At 49.7% G+C, this 21,160-nt stretch overlaps 1 protein-coding gene across 1 annotated transcript in view; it reads right to left on the bottom strand.

The window, feature by feature from the left end:
- Positions 1-593, bottom strand: part of LOC117040428 (fibropellin-1-like) — a 29,878-nt gene extending 29,285 nt beyond the window's left edge. Inside the window, exon 1 of the mRNA XM_033138207.1 lies at positions 548-593. Coding sequence (XP_032994098.1) covers positions 548-593 — 46 coding nt within the window. The remainder of the gene's footprint in view (positions 1-547) is intronic.
- Positions 594-21,160: the final 20,567 nt, after the last annotated feature.

The raw sequence follows: 21,160 nt of genomic DNA, 5'->3' as shown, positions 1-21,160 counted from the left end.
GACAGCTCCCATGGCGGTCCTGCAAGCTGGGGATGATGGGAGTTGTAGTCGCAGAACAGCTGGAGGGTTGGGTTTTTCGGGGTGCCTGCGACTTGATATGTCGGGACTACAATCCCCATCGTCCCTGGCGACTGGTCCTGCAAGCTGGGGATGATGGGAGTTGTAGTCGCCAAGCAGCTGGAGGGCTGAGTTTTTCGGGGTGGCTGCGACTTGATATGTGGGGACTACAACTCCCATCATCCCTGACAGCTCCCATTGCGGTCTTGCAAGTTAGGGATGATGGGAGTTGTAGTCACAGAACAGCTGGAAGGCTGAGTTTTTCGGAGTGCCGGCGACTTGGTATGTCGGGACTACAATCCCCATCGTGGTCTTGCAAGCTAGGGGTGATGGGATATGTTGGGACTACAATGCCCATCGTGGTCTTGCAAGCTAGGGATGATGGGATATGTTGGGACTACAATGCCCATCGTGGTCTTGCAAGCTAGGGATGATGGGAGTTGTAGTCGCAGAACGGATGGAGGGCTGAGTTTTTCGGGGTGCCTCTGACTTGATGTGTCGGGACTACAATGCCCATCGTCCCTGACAGCTTCCATCGCGGTCTTGCAAGCTAAGGGTGATGGGAGATGTCGGGACTACAATCCCCATCATCCCTGACAGCTCCCATGGCGGGCTTGCAAGCTAGGGATGATGGGAGATGTCGGGACTACAATCCCCATCATCCCTGACAGCTTCCACCGCGGTCTTGCAAGCTGGGGATGATGGGAGATGTAGTCTGTCTGTCTGTCTTGTCTTATCTGGGCCGGGCATATATAGGCAACCATTGGGCCCTTTCAGCGGTTCGTGGACTACAACTCCCATCTTCCCCGACAGCTCCCATGGCGGTCTTTGCAAGCTAAGGATGATGGGAGTTGTAGTCGCCGAACAGCTGGAGGGCTGTGACTTGATATGCCAGGACTACGATCCCCATCATGGTCTTGCAAGCGAGGGATGATGGGATATGTCGGGACTACAATCCCCATCATCCCTGACAGCTCCCATCGCGGTCTTGCAAGCTAGGGATAATGGGAGTTGTAGTCGCAAAAAGCTGGAGGTGTGAGTTTTTCGGGGTGCCTGCGACTTGATGTGTCGGGACTACAACCCCCATCGTCCTGACAGCTCCTATCGTGGTCTTGCAAGCTAAGGATGATGGGAGTTGTAGTCACAGAACAGCTGGAAGTGCCTCTGACTTGATATGTTGGGATCACAACTTCCATCATCCCTGACAGCTCCCATGGCGGTCTTGCAAGCTAGGGATGATGGGAGATGTCGGGACTACAATGCCCATCGTCCCTGACAGCTCCCATGGCGGTCCTGCAAGCTGGGGATGATGGGAGATGTAGTCGCTGAAGGGCTGAGTTTTGGGGTGCCTGTGACTTTATATATTGAGACTACAGTTCCCATCGTCCCTGGTCACTGGTCCTGCGAGCTGGGGATGATGGGAGTTGTAGTCACAGAACAGCTGGAAGGCTGAGTTTTTCGGAGTGCCTCTGACTTGATATGTTGGGAGTACAACTCCCATCATCCCTGACAGCTCCCATGGCGGTCTTGCAAGCTAGGGATGATGGGATATGTCGGGACTACAATGCCCATTGTCCCTGACAGCCCCCATAGCGGTCTTGCAAGTTAGGGATAATGGGAGTTGTAGTCGCAAAAACAACTGTAGGGCTGAGTTTTTCGGGGTGCCTCTGACTTGATATGTCGGGACTACAACTCCCATCGTCCCTGACAGCTCCCATCGCGGTCCCGCAAGCTAGGTGTGATGGGAGTTGTAGTCGCAGAACAGCTGGAGGGGGTGAGTTTTTCGAGGTTCCTGTCACTTGATATGTCGGGACTACAATTCCCATCGTCCCTGGTCCTGCGAGCTGGGGATGATGGGAGTTGTAGTTGCCAAAGATCTGAAGCGCCGGCGTTTTCCTACGCCGGGCTTCCTCCACCTTGGCCCTCGAGGTGTTTGGGGGCTACAGTTCCCATCATCCATGACCACTGGTCCTGAGAGCTGGGGCTGATGGGAGTCGTAGTCCCCAAGGAGTTTGGGGCTGCCTGTGACTTTACCCCGGATGATGGGAGTTGTAGTTGCAGAACAGCTGAAGGGCTGGTTTTTTTGGGGTGCCTGTGACTTGATATGTCGGGAGTACAACTCCCATCGTCCCTGAAAAGCTCCCGTCACGGTCCTGCAAGCTAGGGATGATGGGAGTTGTAGTCGCCGAACAGCTGGAGGGCTGAGTTTTTCGGGGTGCCTGCGACTTGATTGCCCGGGAAATGTTAAGTTTGGGGTGATTTGAGCAGCCGGTGTCGTTGCATGTGGGGCGCCCGAAGGAGCGTCTCCACCTCCGCCCGGACGCCGGGGTCCATCTCCCGAGGGCCTTCTGGCGGTTCCCTCGCTGCGAGAAGCCGAATTACGGGGGACCGGGCGCAGGGCCTTCTCGGTGGTGGCGCCCGCCCTCCCGTCAGATGTCAAGGAAATAAGCAGCTATCCTATTTTTAAAAGACATCTGAAGGCGGCACGGTTTAGGGAAGCTTTTTAATGTTTAATAATAATAATAATAATAATAATAATAATAATAATAATAATAATAATAGTTTATTATTTATACCTCGCCCATCTGGCTGGGCCTCCCCAGCCACTCTGGGCGGTTTCCAACACAACATGAAGATACAATAATTCATCAGACATTCAAAACAGGGCTGCCTTCCGATCTCTTGTGGGAGGGAGTTCCACAGGGCCTTCTCTGGTTTCCCACGATCTTCTAATTTTCCCAAGTCTCGCCTGTAACCATCACAATTATAACAAACAAAGGCTTGACGTATCTCGCTTTGCATGTCCTGAGTCTATCTCATAAATTAAACTCCAGTAGCTCATGGGAAAAAATCCCTTACTTAAATGGACTTTCCCACGATATTCTCGTTTTTCGAGTTTCGCCCGTAATTCCGAGCGTCTGAGATTGTTCAGGGACTTGCCCAAGATCCTGTTAACGGCTGATTTGCATTATCGCCCCTCTCGAATGTCACCCGTTAATTTAAAAATTGCATTTGCAACCCGGGTCAGCTTTCATGGTTGTCTTCAACGGCACGGGTGAGAAGGCCCACGCTTCCCGGCGGTGAATTGAGCTTGAGTAAACCATTCCCCCAGGGGGCGCGGGGGGCGCTGTGGGTTAAGCCGGTCGGGAGGTCGGAGGTTCGAATCCCCGCGATGGTGGGGCGAGCTCCCGTTGCTCGGGAAATTTAAAGGAGTGGTTGAAGGAGCTGGGTCTGTTTAGCCTGGTGAGGAACGGTTGAAGGAGCTGGGTCTGTTTAGCCTCGTTAAAGGAGCTGGGTCTGCTTAGCCTGATGAGGAACGGTTGACGGAGCTGGGTCTGTTTAGCCTCATGAAAGGAGCTGGGTCTGTTTAGCCTGATGAGGAATGGTCGAAGGAGCTGGGTCTGTTTAGCCTCATGAAAGGAGCTGGGTCTGTTTAGCCTGATGAGGAATGGTCGAAGGAGCTGGGTCTGTTTAGCCTCATGAAAGGAGCTGGGTCTGTTTAGCCTGATGAGGAACGGTTGAAGGAGCTGGGTCTGTTTAGCCTCATTAAAGGAGCTGGGTCTGTTTAGCCTGATGAGGAACGGTCGAAGGAGCTGGGTCTGTTTAGCCTGGTGAGGAATGGTTGAAGGAGCTGGGTATGTTTAGCCTCATTAAAGGAGCTGGGTCTGTTTAGCCTGGTGAGGAACGGTTGAAGGAGCTGGGTCTGTTTACCCTCATTAAAGGAGCTTGGTATGTTTAGCCTGATGAGGAACGGTTGAAGGAGCAGGGTATGTTTAGCCTCGTTAAAGGAGCTGGGTCTGTTTAGCCTGATGAGGAACGGTTGAAGGAGCTGGGTGTGTTTAGCCTGGTGAGGAATGGTTGAAGGAGCTGGGTCTGTTTAGCCTCATTAAAGGAGCTGGGTCTGTTTAGCCTGATGAGGAATGGTTGAAGGAGCTGGGTCTGTTTAGCCTCATTAAAGGAGCTGGGTCTGTTTAGCCTGATGAGGAATGGTTGAAGGAGCTGGGTCTGTTTAGCCTCATAAAAGGAGCTGGGTCTGTTTAGCCTGATGAGGAACGGTTGAAGGAGCTGGGTCTGTTTAGCCTCATGAAAGGAGCTGGGTCTGTTTAGCCTGATGAGGAATGGTCGAAGGAGCTGGGTCTGTTTAGCCTGATGAGGAACGGTTGAAGGAGCTGGGTCTGTTTAGCCTCATGAAAGGAGCTGGGTCTGTTTAGCCTGATGAGGAATGGTTGAAGGAGCTGGGTCTGTTTAGCCTGATGAGGAACGGTTGAAGGAGCTGGGTCTGTTTAGCCTCATTAAAGGAGCTGGGTCTGTTTAGCCTGATGAGGAACGGTCGAAGGAGCTGGGTCTGTTTAGCCTGGTGAGGAATGGTTGAAGGAGCTGGGTATGTTTAGCCTCATTAAAGGAGCTGGGTCTGTTTAGCCTGGTGAGGAACGGTTGAAGGAGCTGGGTCTGTTTAGCCTCATTAAAGGAGCTTGGTATGTTTAGCCTGATGAGGAACGGTCGAAGGAGCTGGGTCTGTTTAGCCTGGTGAGGAATGGTTGAAGGAGCTGGGTCTGTTTAGCCTGATGAGGAACGGTTGAAGGAGCTGGGTCTGTTTAGCCTCATTAAAGGAGCTGGGTCTGTTTAGCCTGATGAGGAACGGTTGAAGGAGCTGGGTCTGTTTAGCCTCATTAAAGGAGCTGGGTCTGTTTAGCCTGATGAGGAACGGTTGAAGGAGCTGGGTCTGTTTAGCCTCATTAAAGGAGCTTGGTCTGTTTAGCCTGATGAGGAATGGTTGAAGGAGCTGGGTATGCTTAGCCTCATTAAAGGAGCTTGGTCTGTTTAGCCTGATGAGGAATGGTTGAAGGAGCTGGATATGTTTAGCCTGGTGAGGAACGGTTGAAGGAGCTGGGTCTGTTTAGCCTCATTAAAGGAGCTTGGTCTGTTTAGCCTGATGAGGAATGGTTGAAGGAGCTGGATATGTTTAGCCTGGTGAGGAATGGTTGAAGGAGCTGGGTCTGTTTAGCCTGATGAGGAACGGTTGAAGGAACTGGGTCTGTTTAGCCTCATTAAAGGAGCTGGGTATGTTTAGCCTGGTGAGGAATGGTTGAAGGAGCTGGGTCTGTTTAGCCTGGTGAGGAATGGTTGAAGGAGCTGGGTCTGCTTAGCCTCATAAAAGGAGCTTGGTATGTTTAGCCTGATGAGGAACGGTTGAAGGAGCTGGGTCTGTTTATCCTCATTAAAGGAGCTGGGTCTGTTTAGCCTGATGAGGAACGGTTGAAGGAGCTGGGTCTGTTTAGCCTGATGAGGAATGGTCGAAGGAGCTGGGTCTGTTTAGCCTCATTAAAGGAGCTGGGTCTGTTTAGCCTGATGAGGAACGGTTGAAGGAGCTGGGTCTGTTTAGCCTGGTGAGGAATGGTTGAAGGAGCTGGGTCTGTTTAGCCTGGTGAGGAATGGTTGAAGGAGCTGGGCATGTTTAACCTGATGAGGAATGGTTGAAGGAGCCGGATCTGCTTAGCCTGATGAGGAATGGTTGAAGGAGTTGCGTATGTTTCGCCTTATGAGGAATGGTTGAAGGAGCTGGTTATGTTTCGCCTGATGAGGAATGGTTGAAGGAGCTGGGTCTGTTTAGCCTCATTAAAGGAGCTGGGTCTGTTTAGCCTCATTAAAGGAGCTGGGTCTGTTTAGCCTGATGAGGAACGGTTGAAGGAGCTGGATCTGTTCAGCCTGATGAGGAATGGTTGAAGGAGCCAGGTCTGTTTAGCCTGGTGAGGAATGGTTGAAGGAGCTGGGTACATTTCGCCCGGAAAAGAGGAGACGGAGAGGAGATACTGTCCCATGGAAGAGGGAGCGGCCTTGCTTTCTCCCGCTCTGGAGGGCAGGACTCGAACCCGTGGCTCCGAGCGACGAGAAAGGCTAAATATACAGGGGGTGGGGAACTTTCCTTCCTTGGAGCTTTTGAAGCAGAGGTGTTTTTTTGGGGTGCTTGAGCCGAGGTTCCCGCACCGCGGCGGGGTTGGGCTAGATGACCCCGGGGTCCCTTCCGGCTCTCGTCAGATTCTGCGATTCGGCGAATCCTTCCCGAAAGCGGAAATTCGATTTATTCGCAACTTTCTTCTTCTTCCCCCCCCCCCCAGGCAAAACCCGGAAAGAACGTTCGAAGTCTATGTTGAAGTGACCAATTCGCCGGCAGCGGGTGCAGGTATGTGTTGGAAACCCAGCCAGATGGGCGGGGTACAAAAATTATTATTATTATTATTATTATTATTATTATTATTATTATTATTATTATTATTATTATTACTACAGTGCTGTTGAGGGATTCCCCAGGGTTGTGCTATTTGGGGGGAATGGGTCCACAGCAGGGGGGTCCAGTGACTGGCCAAGGGCCACATTTGTCCCTCCACGCCCTCTCCCCCCCCGCGGACTCTCTCGCCATGCTCTAGCTATCTCTCGCTTCGACTACTGCGAGAAGCCAAGTTACGGGGAGCCAGGCGCGGGGCCTTCTCGGTGGCGGCTCCCTCCCACCAGATGTCCAACCACCAGACTTTCAGGAGACATCTGTTTAGGGAAGCTTTGAATGTTGAATAGATTATTGCGTTTGAATGTTCTGCTGGAACACGCATTCCTCTCTGGCGAGGCAGTCTGTGGGCAGGGAGGGTCTCATCCTGCGCCCCAGATGGGACAGGGAATGGACCTGCGCCTCCAGGGACAGCTGGCGAGTCCAAAACGACTCTGCTGGCACCTGCTTGAAAGCCAGTGGGGTGTAGCGGTGAAGAGCGGCGGACTCGTAATCTGGTGAACCGGGTTCGCGTCCCTTAAGCCAGTGTGGTGTAGTGGTTAAGAGTGTTTGACTCGTAATCTGGTGAACCGGGTTCGCGTCCCTTAAGGCAGTGTGGTGTAGTGGTTAGGAGCGGCGGACTCATAATCTGGTGAACTGGGTTCGCGTCCCTTAAACCGGTGTGGTGTAGTGGTTAGGAGCGGCGGACTCATAATCTGGTGAACCGGGTTCACGTCCCTGGTTAAGAGCAGTGGACACATAATCTGGTGAACTGGGTTCGCGTCCCTTAAACCGGTGTGGTGTAGTGGTTAGGAGCGGCGGACTCATAATCTGGTGAACCGGCTTCGCATCCCTTAAGCCAATGTATTGGTTCAGAGCGGCGGACTCATCATCCGGTGAACCGGCTTCGCGTTCCTTAAGCCAGTGTATTGGTTAAGAGTGGCAGACTCATAATCCGGTGAACCGGCTTCGCGTCCCTTAAGCCAGTGTATTGGTTAAGAGCGGTGGACTCATAATCCGGTGAACCGGCTTCGCGTCCCTTAAGCCAATGTATTGGTTCAGAGCGGTGGACTCATAATCCGGTGAACTGGCTTCGCGTCCCTTAAGCCAATGTATTGGTTAAGAGCGGCGGACTCATAATCCGGTGAACTGGCTTCGCGTCCCTTAAGCCAGTGTATTGGTTCAGAGCGGTGGACTCATAATCCGGTGAACCGGCTTCGCGTCCCTTAAGCCAGTGTATTGGTTCAGAGCGGCGGACTCATAATCCGGTGAACCGGCTTCGCGTCCCTTAAGCCAGTGTATTGGTTCAGAGCGGCGAACTCATAATCCGGTGAACCGGCTTCGCGTCCCTTAAGCCAGTGTATTGGTTCAGAGCGGCGGACTCATAATCCGGTGAACTGGCTTCGCGTCCCTTAAGCCAATGTATTGGTTAAGAGCGGCGGACTCATAATCCGGTGAACTGGCTTCGCGTCCCTTAAGCCAGTGTATTGGTTCAGAGCGGTGGACTCATAATCCGGTGAACCGGCTTCGCGTCCCTTAAGCCAGTGTATTGGTTCAGAGCGGCGGACTCATAATCCGGTGAACCGGCTTCGCGTCCCTTAAGCCAGTGTATTGGTTCAGAGCGGCGGACTCATAATCCGGTGAACCGGCTTCGCGTCCCTTAAGCCAGAATTTTTTTTATTCTTAATTATTTTCAATTTTTATTCTGTTTGGACTATGGCGGACCAACGCGGCTGCGTACCCGGAACCGGGCATGCGCAGGGATCCGAACGCAGAGCAGCCACCCCCTCCGTTCCCCCAACTCCTCCGCCGGCGATCCGATTACGGGTCCCACCCTGCCCACTGAGCCCCTTCAAATGCAAATCCCCTCCAACAAGCGATGGACTCCCTCGGAGTTAATCGTGTCCCCGGGGAGATTTATCTCTCTTTTCAACCTGCCGGTATGTTTGCGAGAAAAGGAAGCAAACACGGAGAGAGAGAGATTTTAAATCCCTTTTGTCGCAAACGGAAAACCGTTTCCTCCGCTAATCCTGGGGAACGTTACGCACTGCGTTGAGCTTCCCAACTTCAAGCCGTACCTTTGTGCGCCTGTGTGTGTTTAAAGGAACGCTTCCCGCTTTCCCCCGGACGAGATTTTTGCGACCCTCTCGCCGAAGGATGAAAGACGAGGTCCGACGAGAGACGGCGGGGGGTGGGGAAAAAAAAAGCAGGCGATCCGACGCTCCTCTCTGATGTCTGCGGCGAGCGCCCGGACTCTCGCGCACAAAAAAACCTTGCACAAAAGCTTCCCGCGCGAGGCGGGCGGGTTCCCCTTTGGCGAGCCGTTCAAACGGTGGCTGGTGTTGATCAGTCGTTTCCGGCGAACGAAACGCGCTCTCTCGACCCGCCCTACGCCATTAGCGGCGCGGAGACGTCTCCGCTCCTTCTAATGAGGGAGTTCCTTTCGGCGGAGGTCCCCGGGGTTCGCCGGATCGCGAGGACGCCGTGCGTGCAGCGCGGATTGCCTCCTTGAAGGGAACAAAACCGGCGGGGGGGGGGGGAAGAAAAGACGAAACGAAGAGGAGCTCTGGTTTTTCACTCTTAGCGCAGTACGGATCTTTTGTCGGCTTCTTTCAGGCGGCCCGTACGGGAGCGCTTCCATTGATCCGTACGGGGACGTTTCCATTTATTACGATTTCCTCGAGAATGGATCGGTTTGATCTTCTTGCAGTCCGGGGGACCCTGATGTTGGGAAAGATGGAGGGCACAAGGAGAAGGGGACGACGGAGGACGAGATGGTGGGACAGGATTCTCCAAGCTACCAACATGAGTCTGACCAAACTGCGGGAGGCAAGGGGAAGACAGGAGGGCCTGGCGTGCTCTGGTCCATGAGAAGAGAAGACTCCCTGGGGAAAAAAGCTGCAAAACTTTGAGCTGATCCTCAAAAACAACAGGGCTTTTCCCATTGCAAAAAAGCTGCAAAACCTGGAGCTGATCCTCAGAAAAACAGGGCTTTTCCCCATTGCAAAAAAGCTGCAAAACATGGAGCTGATCCTCAAAAAACAGGGCTTTTCCCCATTGCAAAAAAGCTGCAAAACTTTGAGCTGATCCTCAAAAACAACAGGGCTTTTCCCTTTGCAAAAAAAGCTGGGAAACTTTAACCTGATCCTCATTTAAACAGGGCTTTTCCCTTTGGAAAAAAGCTGCAAAACTTTGAGCTGATCCTCAAAAAAACTGGGCTTTTCCATTTGCAAAAAAAGCTGCAAAACTTTGAGCTGATCCTCAAAAATACAGGGCTTTTTCTTTTGCAAAAAAAGCTGCAAAACTTTGAGATGATCCTCAAAAAACAGGGCTTTTCCCCATTGCAAAAAAGCTGCAAAACTTTGAGCTGATCCTCGAAAAACAACAGGGCTTTTCCCTTTGCAAAAAAAGCTGGGAAACTTTGAGCTGATCCTCAAAAAAACAGGGCTTTTCCCTTTGCAAAAAAAAGCTGCAAAACTTGGAGCTGATCCTCAAAAAACAGGGCGTTTCCCCATTGCAAAAAAGCTGCAAAACTTTGAGCTGATCCTCAAAAACAACAGGGCTTTTCCCTTTGCAAAAAAGCTGCAAAACTTTGAGCTGATCCTCAAAAACAACAGGGCTTTTCCCTTTGCAAAAAGCTGCAAAACTTTGAGATGATCCTCAAAGATACAGGGCTTTTCCCTTTGCAAAAAAAGCTGCAAAACTTTGAGCTGATCCTCAAAAATACAGGGCTTTTTCCTTTGCAAAAAAAGCTGCAAAACTTTGAGCTGATCCTCAAAAACAACAGGGCTTTTCCCTTTGCAAAAAAAGCTGGAAAACTTTGAGCTGATCCTCAAAAACAACAGGGTTTTTCCCTTTGCAAAAAAAAGCTGCAAAACCTTGAGCTGAGCCTCAAACAAACAGGGCTTTTAGAGGAGGAAAACCACTAAAGAACAAGCTGAGTCGGTCTCTGCAGAAGTGCGCATGCACACTAAAGCTCATCCCAAGAAAAAGCTGAGTTAGTCTCTCAGGTGCTACTGGAAGGAATTTTTTATTTTACTTTGTTTTGACTATGGCAGACCAACACTATGGCAGAAATACGAGAGAGACATTGCACTAGTTTTGTAAACCGAGGAAATCTATATCTATCTATATCTATATCTATAGGTCTATATCTATATCTATCGATATCTATCGATATCTATTTCTATCTATCTATCTATCCATATATATCTATAGGTCTATATCTAGCTGTATGTATCTATATCTATCTATCTATATCTATATCTATAGGTCTATATCTATATCTATCTATATCTATTTCTATCTATCTATCTATCTATCCATATATATCTATAGGTCTATATCTAGCTATATGTATCTATATCTATCTATCTATCTATCTATCTATCTAATCTCTATCTATAGGTCTATATCTATATCTATCTATATCTATCTATATCTATTTCTATCTATCTATCTATCTATCTATCCATATATATCTATAGGTCTATATCTAGCTGTATGTATCTATATCTATCTATCTATCTATCTATATCTATATCTATAGGTCTATATCTATATCTATCTATATCTATCTATATCTATTTCTATCTATCTATCTATCTATCTATCTATCCATATATATCTATAGGTCTATATCTAGCTGTATGTATCTATATCTATCTATCTATCTATCTATCTATATCTATATCTATAGGTCTATATCTATATCTATCTATATCTATCTATATCTATTTCTATCTATCTATCTATCTATCCATATATATCTATAGGTCTATATCTAGCTATATGTATCTATATCTATCTATCTATATCTCTATCTATAGGTCTATATCTATATCTATCTATATCTATCTATATCTATTTCTATCTATCTATCTATCTATCTATCTATCCATATATATCTATAGGTCTATATCTAGCTGTATGTATCTATATCTATCTATCTATCTATCTATCTATATCTATATCTATAGGTCTATATCTATATCTATCTATATCTATTTCTATCTATCTATCTATCTATCTATCCATATATATCTATAGGTCTATATCTAGCTATATGTATCTATATCTATCTATCTATCTATCTATATCTATAGGTCTATATCTATATCTATCTATATCTATTTCTATCTATCTATCCATATATATCTATAGGTCTATATCTAGCTATATGTATCTATATCTATCTATCTATCTCTATCTATCTATCTATCTATCTATATCTATTTCTATCTATCTATCTACCCATATATATCTGTAGGTCTATATCTCTATCTATCTATCTATCTATATCTATGGGTCTATATCTATATCTATATCTATCTATCTATCTATCTATCTATCCATTTATAAAATTTTAAATAGTCTTTGATCTCTTTTTGCCATCTCTTCTCCCGTTAAGCCCAGCCAAAAGGCTTCCGTCTTCTTTGTGGGGAGGTCACCTTAAACACGTTTCGCCCCCCCCCAACCCGTTGTCAATCAATTCCCGTTGTCAATCAATTTCACGTGTCCACGACATACGATTAAAAATAAATAAATCAAAAAAATAATAAATAAATCACCCGCCTCCTTTTGGCATCTCCGACGTCGTTCACCCCGCCTCCTTTTTTTCTTTTTTACCGGCTCTCTATTTTTTACCGGCTCTCTGTTTGCGTCCGGTTACTTTCCATGCAACTCCGGGGAAATCACAAAGGAGCCCGTTCCTAAGGATTTAATTGCCAAAAAAAAAAAAAAAGTGCTTCATCGGCAAATACTCCGAAAAAAGTGCAATCTCTTCGTGCCGCTTGCGGAGGCCGCTTGGGAAACCATGTTAAAAACAGGAAAAAGAAAAGAAAAAAACACGAGGGAATGTAAAAAGACCAGGCAGGCCCCACAAATAAGCCAGAGATGCATTGGAAATAAAAGGACACATTCTACTCATGTAAAAAGACCAGGCAGGCCCCACAAATAAGCCAGAGATGCATTTCAAATAAAAGGACGCATTCTGCTCATATCAAAACACCAGGCAGGCCCCACAAATAAGCCAGAGATGCATTTGAAATAAAAGGACACATTCTACTCATGTAAAAACACCAGGCAGGCCCCACAAATAACCCAGAGATGCATTTGAAATAAAAGGGACACATTCTACTCATGTAAAAACACCAGGCAGGCCCCCCAAATAAGCCAGAGATGCATTTGAAATAAAAGGACACATTCTACTCATGTAAAAACACCAGGCAGGCCCCACAAATAAGCCAGAGATGCATTGGAAATAAAAGGACACATTCTGCTCATGTGAAAACACCAGGCAGGCCCCACAAATAAGCAAGAGATGCATTTGAAATAAAAGGACACATTCTGCTCATGTAAAAAGACCAGGCAGGCCCCACAAATAAGCCAGAGATGCATTGGAAATAAAAGGACACATTCTGCTCATGTGAAAACACCAGGCAGGCCCCACAAATAAGCCAGAGATGCATTTGAAATAAAAGGACACATTCTGCTCATGTAAAAAGACCAGGCAGGCCCCACAAATAAGCCAGAGATGCATTTGAAATAAAAGGACACATTCTGCTCATGTGAAAACACCAGGCAGGCCCCGCAAATAAGCCAGAGATACTCCTATTGATGCAGCCCAGAATTGCATAGGCTTTTTTAGCTGCTGCATAACATGTCTCCTCCTCCCTCCTCCTCCTTCTCCTCTTCCCCTTCTCCTCCTATTCCTCCTCCTCCTCCTCCTCCTCCAATTCTTCCTCCTCCTCCTCTTCTTCCTCCTCCTCCTCTTCCCCTTCTCCTCCTCCTGTTCATCCTCCTCCTCCTCCTCCTCCTCCTCCTCCTCCTCCTCCTTCCTCCTCCTCCTCCTCTTCCTCTTCCACTTCTCCTCCTTTTCCTCCTCCTCCTCTTCTTCCTCCTCCTCCTCTTCTTTTCCTCCTCTTCTTCTCCTTCTTCTTACTCCCTCCTCCTCCTCCTCCTCCTTCTTCTTCCTCCTCCTCCTCCTCCTCCTCCTCCTCCTCTTCCTTTCCTCCTCCTCCTCTTCTTCCTCCTCTTTTCCTCTTCCTTCTCTTCTTCTCCTCCTTCTTCCTCCTCCTCCTCCTCTTTTCCTCTTCCTCCCTCCTCCTCCTCCTCTTCTTCTTCCTCCTCTTTTCCTCTTCCTTCTCTTCTTCTCCTTCTTCTTCTTCCTCTTCCTCCCTCCTCCTCTTCCTCCTCCTCCTCTTCCCCTCCTCCTCCCTCCTCCTCCTCCTCCTCTTCCTCCTCCTCCTCCTCCTCTTCCCCTCCTCCTCCTCTTCCCCTCCTCCTCTTCCTCCTCCTCCTCCTCCTCCTCCTCCTCCTCCTCCTCTTTTCCTCTTCCTCCCTCCTCCTCCTCCTCTTCTTCTTCCTCTTTTCCTCTTCCTTCTCCTCTTCTTCTCCTTCTTCTTCTTCCTCTTCCTCCCTCCTCCTCCTCTTCCTCCTCCTCCTCCTCTTCCTCCTCCTCCTCCTCTTTTCCTCTTCCTCCTCCTCTTCTTCTCCTTCTTCCTCTTCCTCCCTCCTCCTCCTCCTCCTCCTCCTCTTCCCCTCCTCCTCCTCCTCTTTTCCTCTTCCTCCCTCCTCCTCCTCCTCTTCTTCCTCCTCCTCTTTTCCTCTTCCTTCTTCTCCTTCTTCCTCTTCCTCCCTCCTCCTCCTCCTCCTCCTCCTCTTCCTCCTCCTCCTCCTCCTCCTCTTCCCCTCCTCCTCCCTCCTCCTCCTCCTCCTCCTCTTCCCCTCCTCCTCCTCCTCTTTTCCTCTTCCTCCCTCCTCCTCCTCCTCTTCTTCCTCCTCCTCTTTTCCTCTTCCTTCCTCTCCTTCTTCCTCTTCCTCCCTCCTCCTCCTCCTCCTCCTCCTTCCTCCTCCTCCTCCTCTTCCTCTTCCACTTCTCCTCCTTTTCCTCCTCCTCCTCTTCTTCCTCCTCCTCCTCTTCTTTTCCTCCTCCTCTTCTTCTCCTTCTTCTTACTCCCTCCTCCTCCTCCTCTTCCTCCTTCTTCTTCCTCCTCCTCCTCCCTCCTCCTCCTCCTCTTCCTTTCCTCCTCCTCCTCTTCTTCCTCCTCTTTTCCTCTTCCTTCTCTTCTTCTCCTCCTTCTTCCTCCTCCTCCTCCTCTTTTCCTCTTCCTCCCTCCTCCTCCTCCTCTTATTCTTCCTCCTCTTTTCCTCTTCCTTCTCTTCTTCTCCTCCTTCTTCTTCCTCTTCCTCCCTCCTCCTCCTCTTCCTCCTCCTCCTCTTCCCCTCCTCCTCCCTCCTCCTCGTCCTCCTCTTCCTCCTCCTCCTCCTCCTCTTCCCCTCCTCCTCCTCCTCCTCTTCCCCCCCCTCCTCCTCCTCCTCCTCCTCTTTTCCTCTTCCTCCCTCCTCCTCCTCCTCTTCTTCTTCCTCTTTTCCTCTTCCTTCTCCTCTTCTTCTCCTTCTTCTTCTTCCTCTTCCTCCCTCCTCCTCCTCTTCCTCCTCCTCCTCCTCCTCCTCCTCCTCCTCCTCTTTTCCTCTTCCTCCCCCTCTTCTTCTCCTCCTTCCTCTTCCTCCCTCCTCCTCCTCCTCTTCCCCTCCTCCTCCTCCTCTTTTCCTCTTCCTCCCTCCTCCTCCTCCTCTTCTTCCTCCTCCTCTTTTCCTCTTCCTTCTTCTCCTTCTTCCTCTTCCTCCCTCCTCCTCCTCCTCCTCTTCCCCTCCTCCTCCTCCCTCCTCCTCCTGCTCCTCTTCCTTCTTCTTCCTCCTCCTCCTTCCTCCTCCTTCCTCCTCCTCTCTTCTCACACAAGACGGAGAACAAAAAACCCCCTCCTTTTGTCGATTTTTACGTATTTTTTTAAAGAGAGCTCGACATGTTCATCAAATTCACAGTGCGCCGCCTTTCTTTGCTTTCTCCCCAATTCGGGAGAAGACTTTATCCTCCCCGTCTATTGTTTCGTGGAGTAAGAACGGGGGAACGTTTTCCTTCCCCTCCTCCTCTCTCTCCTCTCTTTCTCTCTCTTTCTCCCTCTCTCTCTCTCTCTCTTTGGTCAACCCACAATACGCTCATTGTCCGGCGCCGAACGATTGCGCCCTCCTTTTGTGTGAGCAAAACGGGGGCCTTCGCCTCTGAGCGGATTCCTCCTTAGCGTGAAAGGGGACTTAATCCGTGTAAATACGGGCCGGGAAGAAAGCTTCACAGAAAAAAGGGAAAGGGGGCTAAACGGGGGGTCGGAGGTCAGCGATTTAACCCCTGACCTAACAAATAAGACGCACGAAAGTTCCCCGAATCGGTTGACAAAGGCAAAAAAAAAACAAAAAAAAACACCCTGCGACGGGTCGGCTTTTCTTTTTGCGGCGGCGAGAAATCCCTCCGTTATTTCGTTTCATTTCATTCGTTGTTAACAAGCGTATAAAGTTGAACGCACACACAGCATGACAAGGGGGGAAAAGACGTTGCAGAAGTCTTAGCACCGTCCTACAAATCTTCACAATGCGCTCATGTCTTCCGCTGCCTCCCGCAGTTTGGTGAGGCTCGTGTTGGTAGCTTGGAGAACCCTGTCCAACCATCTCGTCCTCTGTCGTCCCCTTCTCCTTGCGCCCTCCATCTTTCCCAACATCAGGGTCTTCTCCAGGGAGTCTTCTCTTCTCATGGACGCATGCCAGGCCCTCATGTCTTCCACTGCCTCCCGCAGTTTGGTGAGGCTCATGTTGGTAGCTTGGAGAACCCTGTCCAACCATCTCGTCCTCTGTCGTCCCCTTCTCCTTGCGCCCTCCATCTTTCCCAACATCAGGGTCTTTCCCAGGGAGTCTTCTCTTCTCATGAGGTGGCCATCTCGTCATCCGTTGTCCCCTTCTCCTTGCGCCCTCCATCTTTCCCAACATCAGGGTCTTTCCCAGGGAGTCTTCTCTTCTCATGAGGTTGGCCAAAGTCTTGGAGCCTCAGCTTCAGGATCTGTCCTTCCAGTGAGCTCTCAGGGCTGACTTCAACCATCTCATCCTCTATCATCCCCTTCTCCTTGAGTCCTCCATCTTTCCCATCATCAGGGAGGCTTCTCTTCTCACGAGGTGGCCATCTCGTCCTCTGCCGTCCCCTTCTCCTTGTGCCCTCCATCTTTCCCAACATCTGGGTCTTCTCCAGGGAGTCTTCTCTTCTCATGAGGTGGCCAAAGTACTGGAGCCTCAGCTTCAGGATCTGTCCTTCCAGTGAGCACCCAGGGCTGATTTCAACCATCTCATCTTCTCTCATCCCCTTCTCCTTGTGCCCTCCATCTTCCCCAACATCAGGGAGTCTTCTCTTCTCATGAGGTGGCCATCTCATCCTCTGTCGTCCCCTTCTCCTTGTGCCCTCCATCTTTCCCAACATCAGGGTCTTTTCTAGGGAGTCTTCTCTTCTCATGAGGTGGCCATCTCGTCCTCTGTCGTCCCCTTCTCCTTGTGCCCTCCATCTTTCCCAACATCAGGGTCTTCTCCAGGGAGTCTTCTCTTCTCATGGACCAGAGCACGCCAGGCCCTCCTGTCTTCCCCTGCCTCCCGCAGTTTGGTCAGACTCATGTTGGACGCTTGGAGAACCCTGCCCAACCATCTCGTCCTGTGTCGTCCCCTTCTCCTTGTGCCCTCCATCTTTCCCAACATCAGGGAGTCTTCTCTTCTCATGAGGTGCTCCAAGTCTTGGAGCCTCAGCTTCAGGATCTGTCCTTCCAGTGAGCACTCAGGCCTGATTTCCATCGGAATGGATAGGTTGGATCTTCCCGCAGTCCATGGGACTCTCAAGAGTCTCCTCCAGCACCAGAATACGGAAGCATCCATTCTTCGGCGATCGGCCTTCTTGATGGTCCAGCTCTCGCTTCCGTACGTCACGACTGGGAAAACCATCGCTTTAACTACACGGACCTTTGTCGGCAAGGTGACGTCTCTGCTTTTCAAGATGCTGTCTAGGTTTGTCGTTGCTTTCCTCCCGAGAAGCAGGCGTCTTCTAATTTCGCGACTGCTGTCCCCATCTGCATTGATCCTGGAACCCGAGAAAGTCCAATCTCTCCCTGCCTCCGTTTCTTCCCCTTCCATTTGCCAGGATGCGATGGGACCAGCGGCCACGATCTTCGTTTTTCGGTGACCATGTTTTGCGCTCTCCTCCTTCGCCCTCATTCAAAGCTTCTCGAATTCCTCCTCGCTTTCTGCCGTCGAGGTTGTGTCCCCATCTGCAGTGATCCTGGGAACCCGAGAAAGTCCAATCTCTCCCTGCCTCTGTTTCTTCCCCTTCCATTTGCCAGGATGCGATGGGACCAGCGGCCACGATCTTCGTTTTTCGGTGACCGTGTTTTGCGCTCTCCTCCTTCGCCCTCATTCAAAGCTTCTCGAATTCCTCCTCTCCCGTTCCGCCGCCGAGGTTCGTGTCATCTGCCTATTTGAGGCTGTCGATATTTCTTCCGGCCGTCTCGATTCCGGCTCGGGATTGACGTCCGGGAACGAAATAAGTGGCGGAGGAAAATGTTCCGACGCGGTGACAGCCGGGGGATTTATTTTTAAAAAGAATAAGCCATGGCTGTCGCTGTTTACGAGATCGAGGCAAAGGCAAAGTTTCTAATAAAGCACGGGAACGTCGAAAAGGTGTCCTTAAACCCTTCCTTCGAGGCATCTTTTTAATGGCGTGATTGGCTGCGGACATCGTTAAAATGTAAAGCTAATGAGGCTCCCGCTGGAAACAGAAGAAAAGTAACCTATTTTCAGTCTGCAATCAGAAGGAAAAGACGCTTTGATGTCTCTTTGTCTCTTCTCATTAATTTTCTTTTAACAAAAAAAAGAACAAAAAAAACAAAGGCTGTTTAAACTAATATATATATATATATATGCACAGGACTTTAAACGCAGTAATTACAGCGAATCCGCAACGAGGTCATGGGGTTGTTTTAAAAGTTTGAAATAAACAGGAGCTTTGGAAAGACGGGTTGAACTTCTCTGTGGGAAGCCGGCTCAAGTATTTGTTCCCGGTGCGCAGGATCCTTCTCGGTTAATCTGCAGGAGTTGTATGCCGATTGCGACGGAACCGGGAATGTGCCGACGGAGACGTGCCAAATTCACAGTGTCGACAACAGCAACAAATGGCTCCTTAATCTAAATCGGCAACCTTTTTCAACCGTGAGCCGGTCCACCGTCCCTCGGACCGCTTTATTTTGGGGGAAATTAACGAATTCCTGTGCCCCGCAAATAAGCCAGAGTTGCATTTTAAATAAAAGGACACGTTCTCATGTAAAAACACCAGGCAGGCCCCACAAATAAGCCAGAGATGCATTTGAAATAAAAGGACACGTTCTCATGTAAAAACACCAGGCAGGCCCCACAAATAAGCCAGAGATGCATTTGAAATAAAAGGACACATTCTGCTCGTGTCGAAACACCAGGCAGGCCCCACAAATAAGCCAGAGATGCATTTGAAATAAAAGGACACATTCTGCTCATGTCGAAACACCAGGCAGGCCCCACAAATAAGCCAGAGATGCATTTGAAATAAAAGGACACATTGTGCTCATGTAAAAACAGCAGGCAGGTCCCACAAATAAGCCAGAGATGCATTTGAAATAAAAGGACACATTCTGCTCGTGTCGAAACACCAGGCAGGCCCCACAAATAAGCCAGAGTTGCATTTTAAATAAAAGGACACATTCTGCTCGTGTGAAAACACCAGGCAGGCCCCACAAATAAGCCAGAGATGCATTTGAAATAAAAGGACACATTCTGCTCGTGTCGAAACACCAGGCAGGCCCCACAAATAAGCCAGAGATGCATTGGAAATAAAAGGACACATTCTGCTCGTGTCGAAACACCAGGCAGGCCCCACAAATAACCCATGCATGTCATGAGTCTATCTCATATATTCAACTCCAGTAGCTAATGAAAACGATTGGTTACATCCATGGACTTTCCCCACGATATTCTAATTTTTCGAGTTTCACCTGTATTATGAGCCGTTTCAGTACTTTGGCCACCTCATGAGAAGAGAAGGCTCCCTGGAGAAGACCCTGATGTTGGGGAAGATGGAGGGCGCAAGGAGAAGGGGACGACAGAGGACGAGATGGCCACCTCATGGGAAGAGAAGACTCCCTGATGTTGGGAAAGATGGAGGGCGCAAGGAAAAGGGGACGACGGAGGATGAGATGGCCACCTCATGGGAAGAGAAGACTCCCTGGAGAAGACCCTGATGTTGGGGAAGATGGAGGGCGCAAGGAGAAGGGGACGACAGAGGATGAGATGGCCACCTCATGAGAAGAGAAGACTCCCTGATGGTGGGAAAGATGGAGGGCACAAGGAGAAGGGGACGACAGAAGATGAGATGGCCACCTTGTGAGAAGAGAAGACTCCCTGGAGAAGACCCTGATGTTGGGAAAGATGGAGGGCACAAGGAGAAGGGGACGGCAGAGGACGAGATGGTCTTCCCCTGCCTCCCGCAGTTTGGTCAGACTCATGTTGGTAGCTTCGAGAATACTGTCCCACCATCTCGTCCTCTGTCGTCCCCTTCTCCTTGTGCCCTCCATCTTCCCCAACATCAGGGTCTTTTCCAGGGAGTCTTCTCTTCTCATGATGTTGCCATCTTGTCCTCTGTCGTCCCCTTCTCCTTGTGCCCTCCATCTTCTCCAACATCGGGGTCTTTTCCAGGGAGTCTTCTCTTCTCATGAGTTGGCCAAAATCTCGGAGCCCCAGCTTCAGGATCTGTCCTTCCAGTGAGCACTCAGGGCTGATTTCAACCATCTCGTCCTCTGTCGTCCCCTTCTCCTTGCGCCCTCCATCTTCTCCAACGTCAGGGTCTTCTCCAAGGAGTCTTCTCTTCTCATGGACCAGAGCACGCCAGGCCCTCCTGTCTTCCCCTGCCTCCCGCAGTTTGCTCAGACTCATGTTGGTCGCTTGGAGAACCCTTTCCAACCATCTCGTCCTCTGTCGTCCCCTTTTCCTTGTGCCCTCCATCCTTCCGAACATCAGGGTCTTCTCCAGGGAGTCTTCTCTTCTCCTGAGGTGACCATCTCATCCTCTGTGGTCCCCTTCTCCTTGTGCCCTCCATCCTTCCCAACATCAGGGTCTTCTCCAGGGAGTCTTCTCTTCCCATGGACCAGACCGCGCCAGGCCCTCCCGTCTTCCCCTGCCTCCCGCAGTTTGGTGAGACTCACGTCGGCAGCTTCGAGGACACGGCCCCACCATCCCGTCCTCCGACGGTCGCGGAAAAGAGCAGCCGTCAACGTGCGGCCGATTCCCACCCTGTCAGCCGGAAAATCGAATCAGGTTCCACTCTGCGATGAACAGGGGAGGGCAGGTTGCGCCTGAAACGGCGTGAAATTGCGGGATGCGATTAGGAAACCCCTACAAATTCCGACTTTTCAGGCCTTTGTCAAGGATGCCTCCCTACCGCTGGGCGGGAACAATGGTCTGCGTTAACGAATATATTAACGGCGTTTGGCAAATCAAAGCTCGGTTGGATATGAGATAAATAGTGGGATCAATGAACGCGCCCGATCCGTTGCTCTGAAAGGAGATTGGATAAGCAATTTAATGCCGTTTTGGAGTCGTCCTGTCTCCGGAATGTCTTCTACGAAGGAAGAAAAGTCCGTTTTTAGCCGAAACGCCATGCACAAACTAGCCTGATCTATTTTTGATCCATTTTTAAATTATTCACGGGGAAACTCGGAAAATTAGAATATCGCCGAACGGTTCGTTCCTTTCCGGGATTCAACTCAAAAGGTGAAACTAATAGACGAATCTTGAAAAAATGAGAATATCGTCGAACGGTTCGTTTCTTTCAGTCATTCAACTCAAAAGGTGGAACTAATATACAGGTGAAACTCGGAAAATCAGAATATCGTCGAACGGTTCGTTCCTTTCAGGGATTCAACTTAAAAGGTGAACTACTACAGGTAAACCTCGAAA

Source organism: Lacerta agilis, chromosome Z (assembly GCF_009819535.1).
Source record: "Lacerta agilis isolate rLacAgi1 chromosome Z, rLacAgi1.pri, whole genome shotgun sequence".
Lineage (NCBI taxonomy): Eukaryota > Metazoa > Chordata > Lepidosauria > Squamata > Lacertidae > Lacerta > Lacerta agilis.
This window is presented reverse-complemented; position numbering and strand designations above follow the sequence as displayed.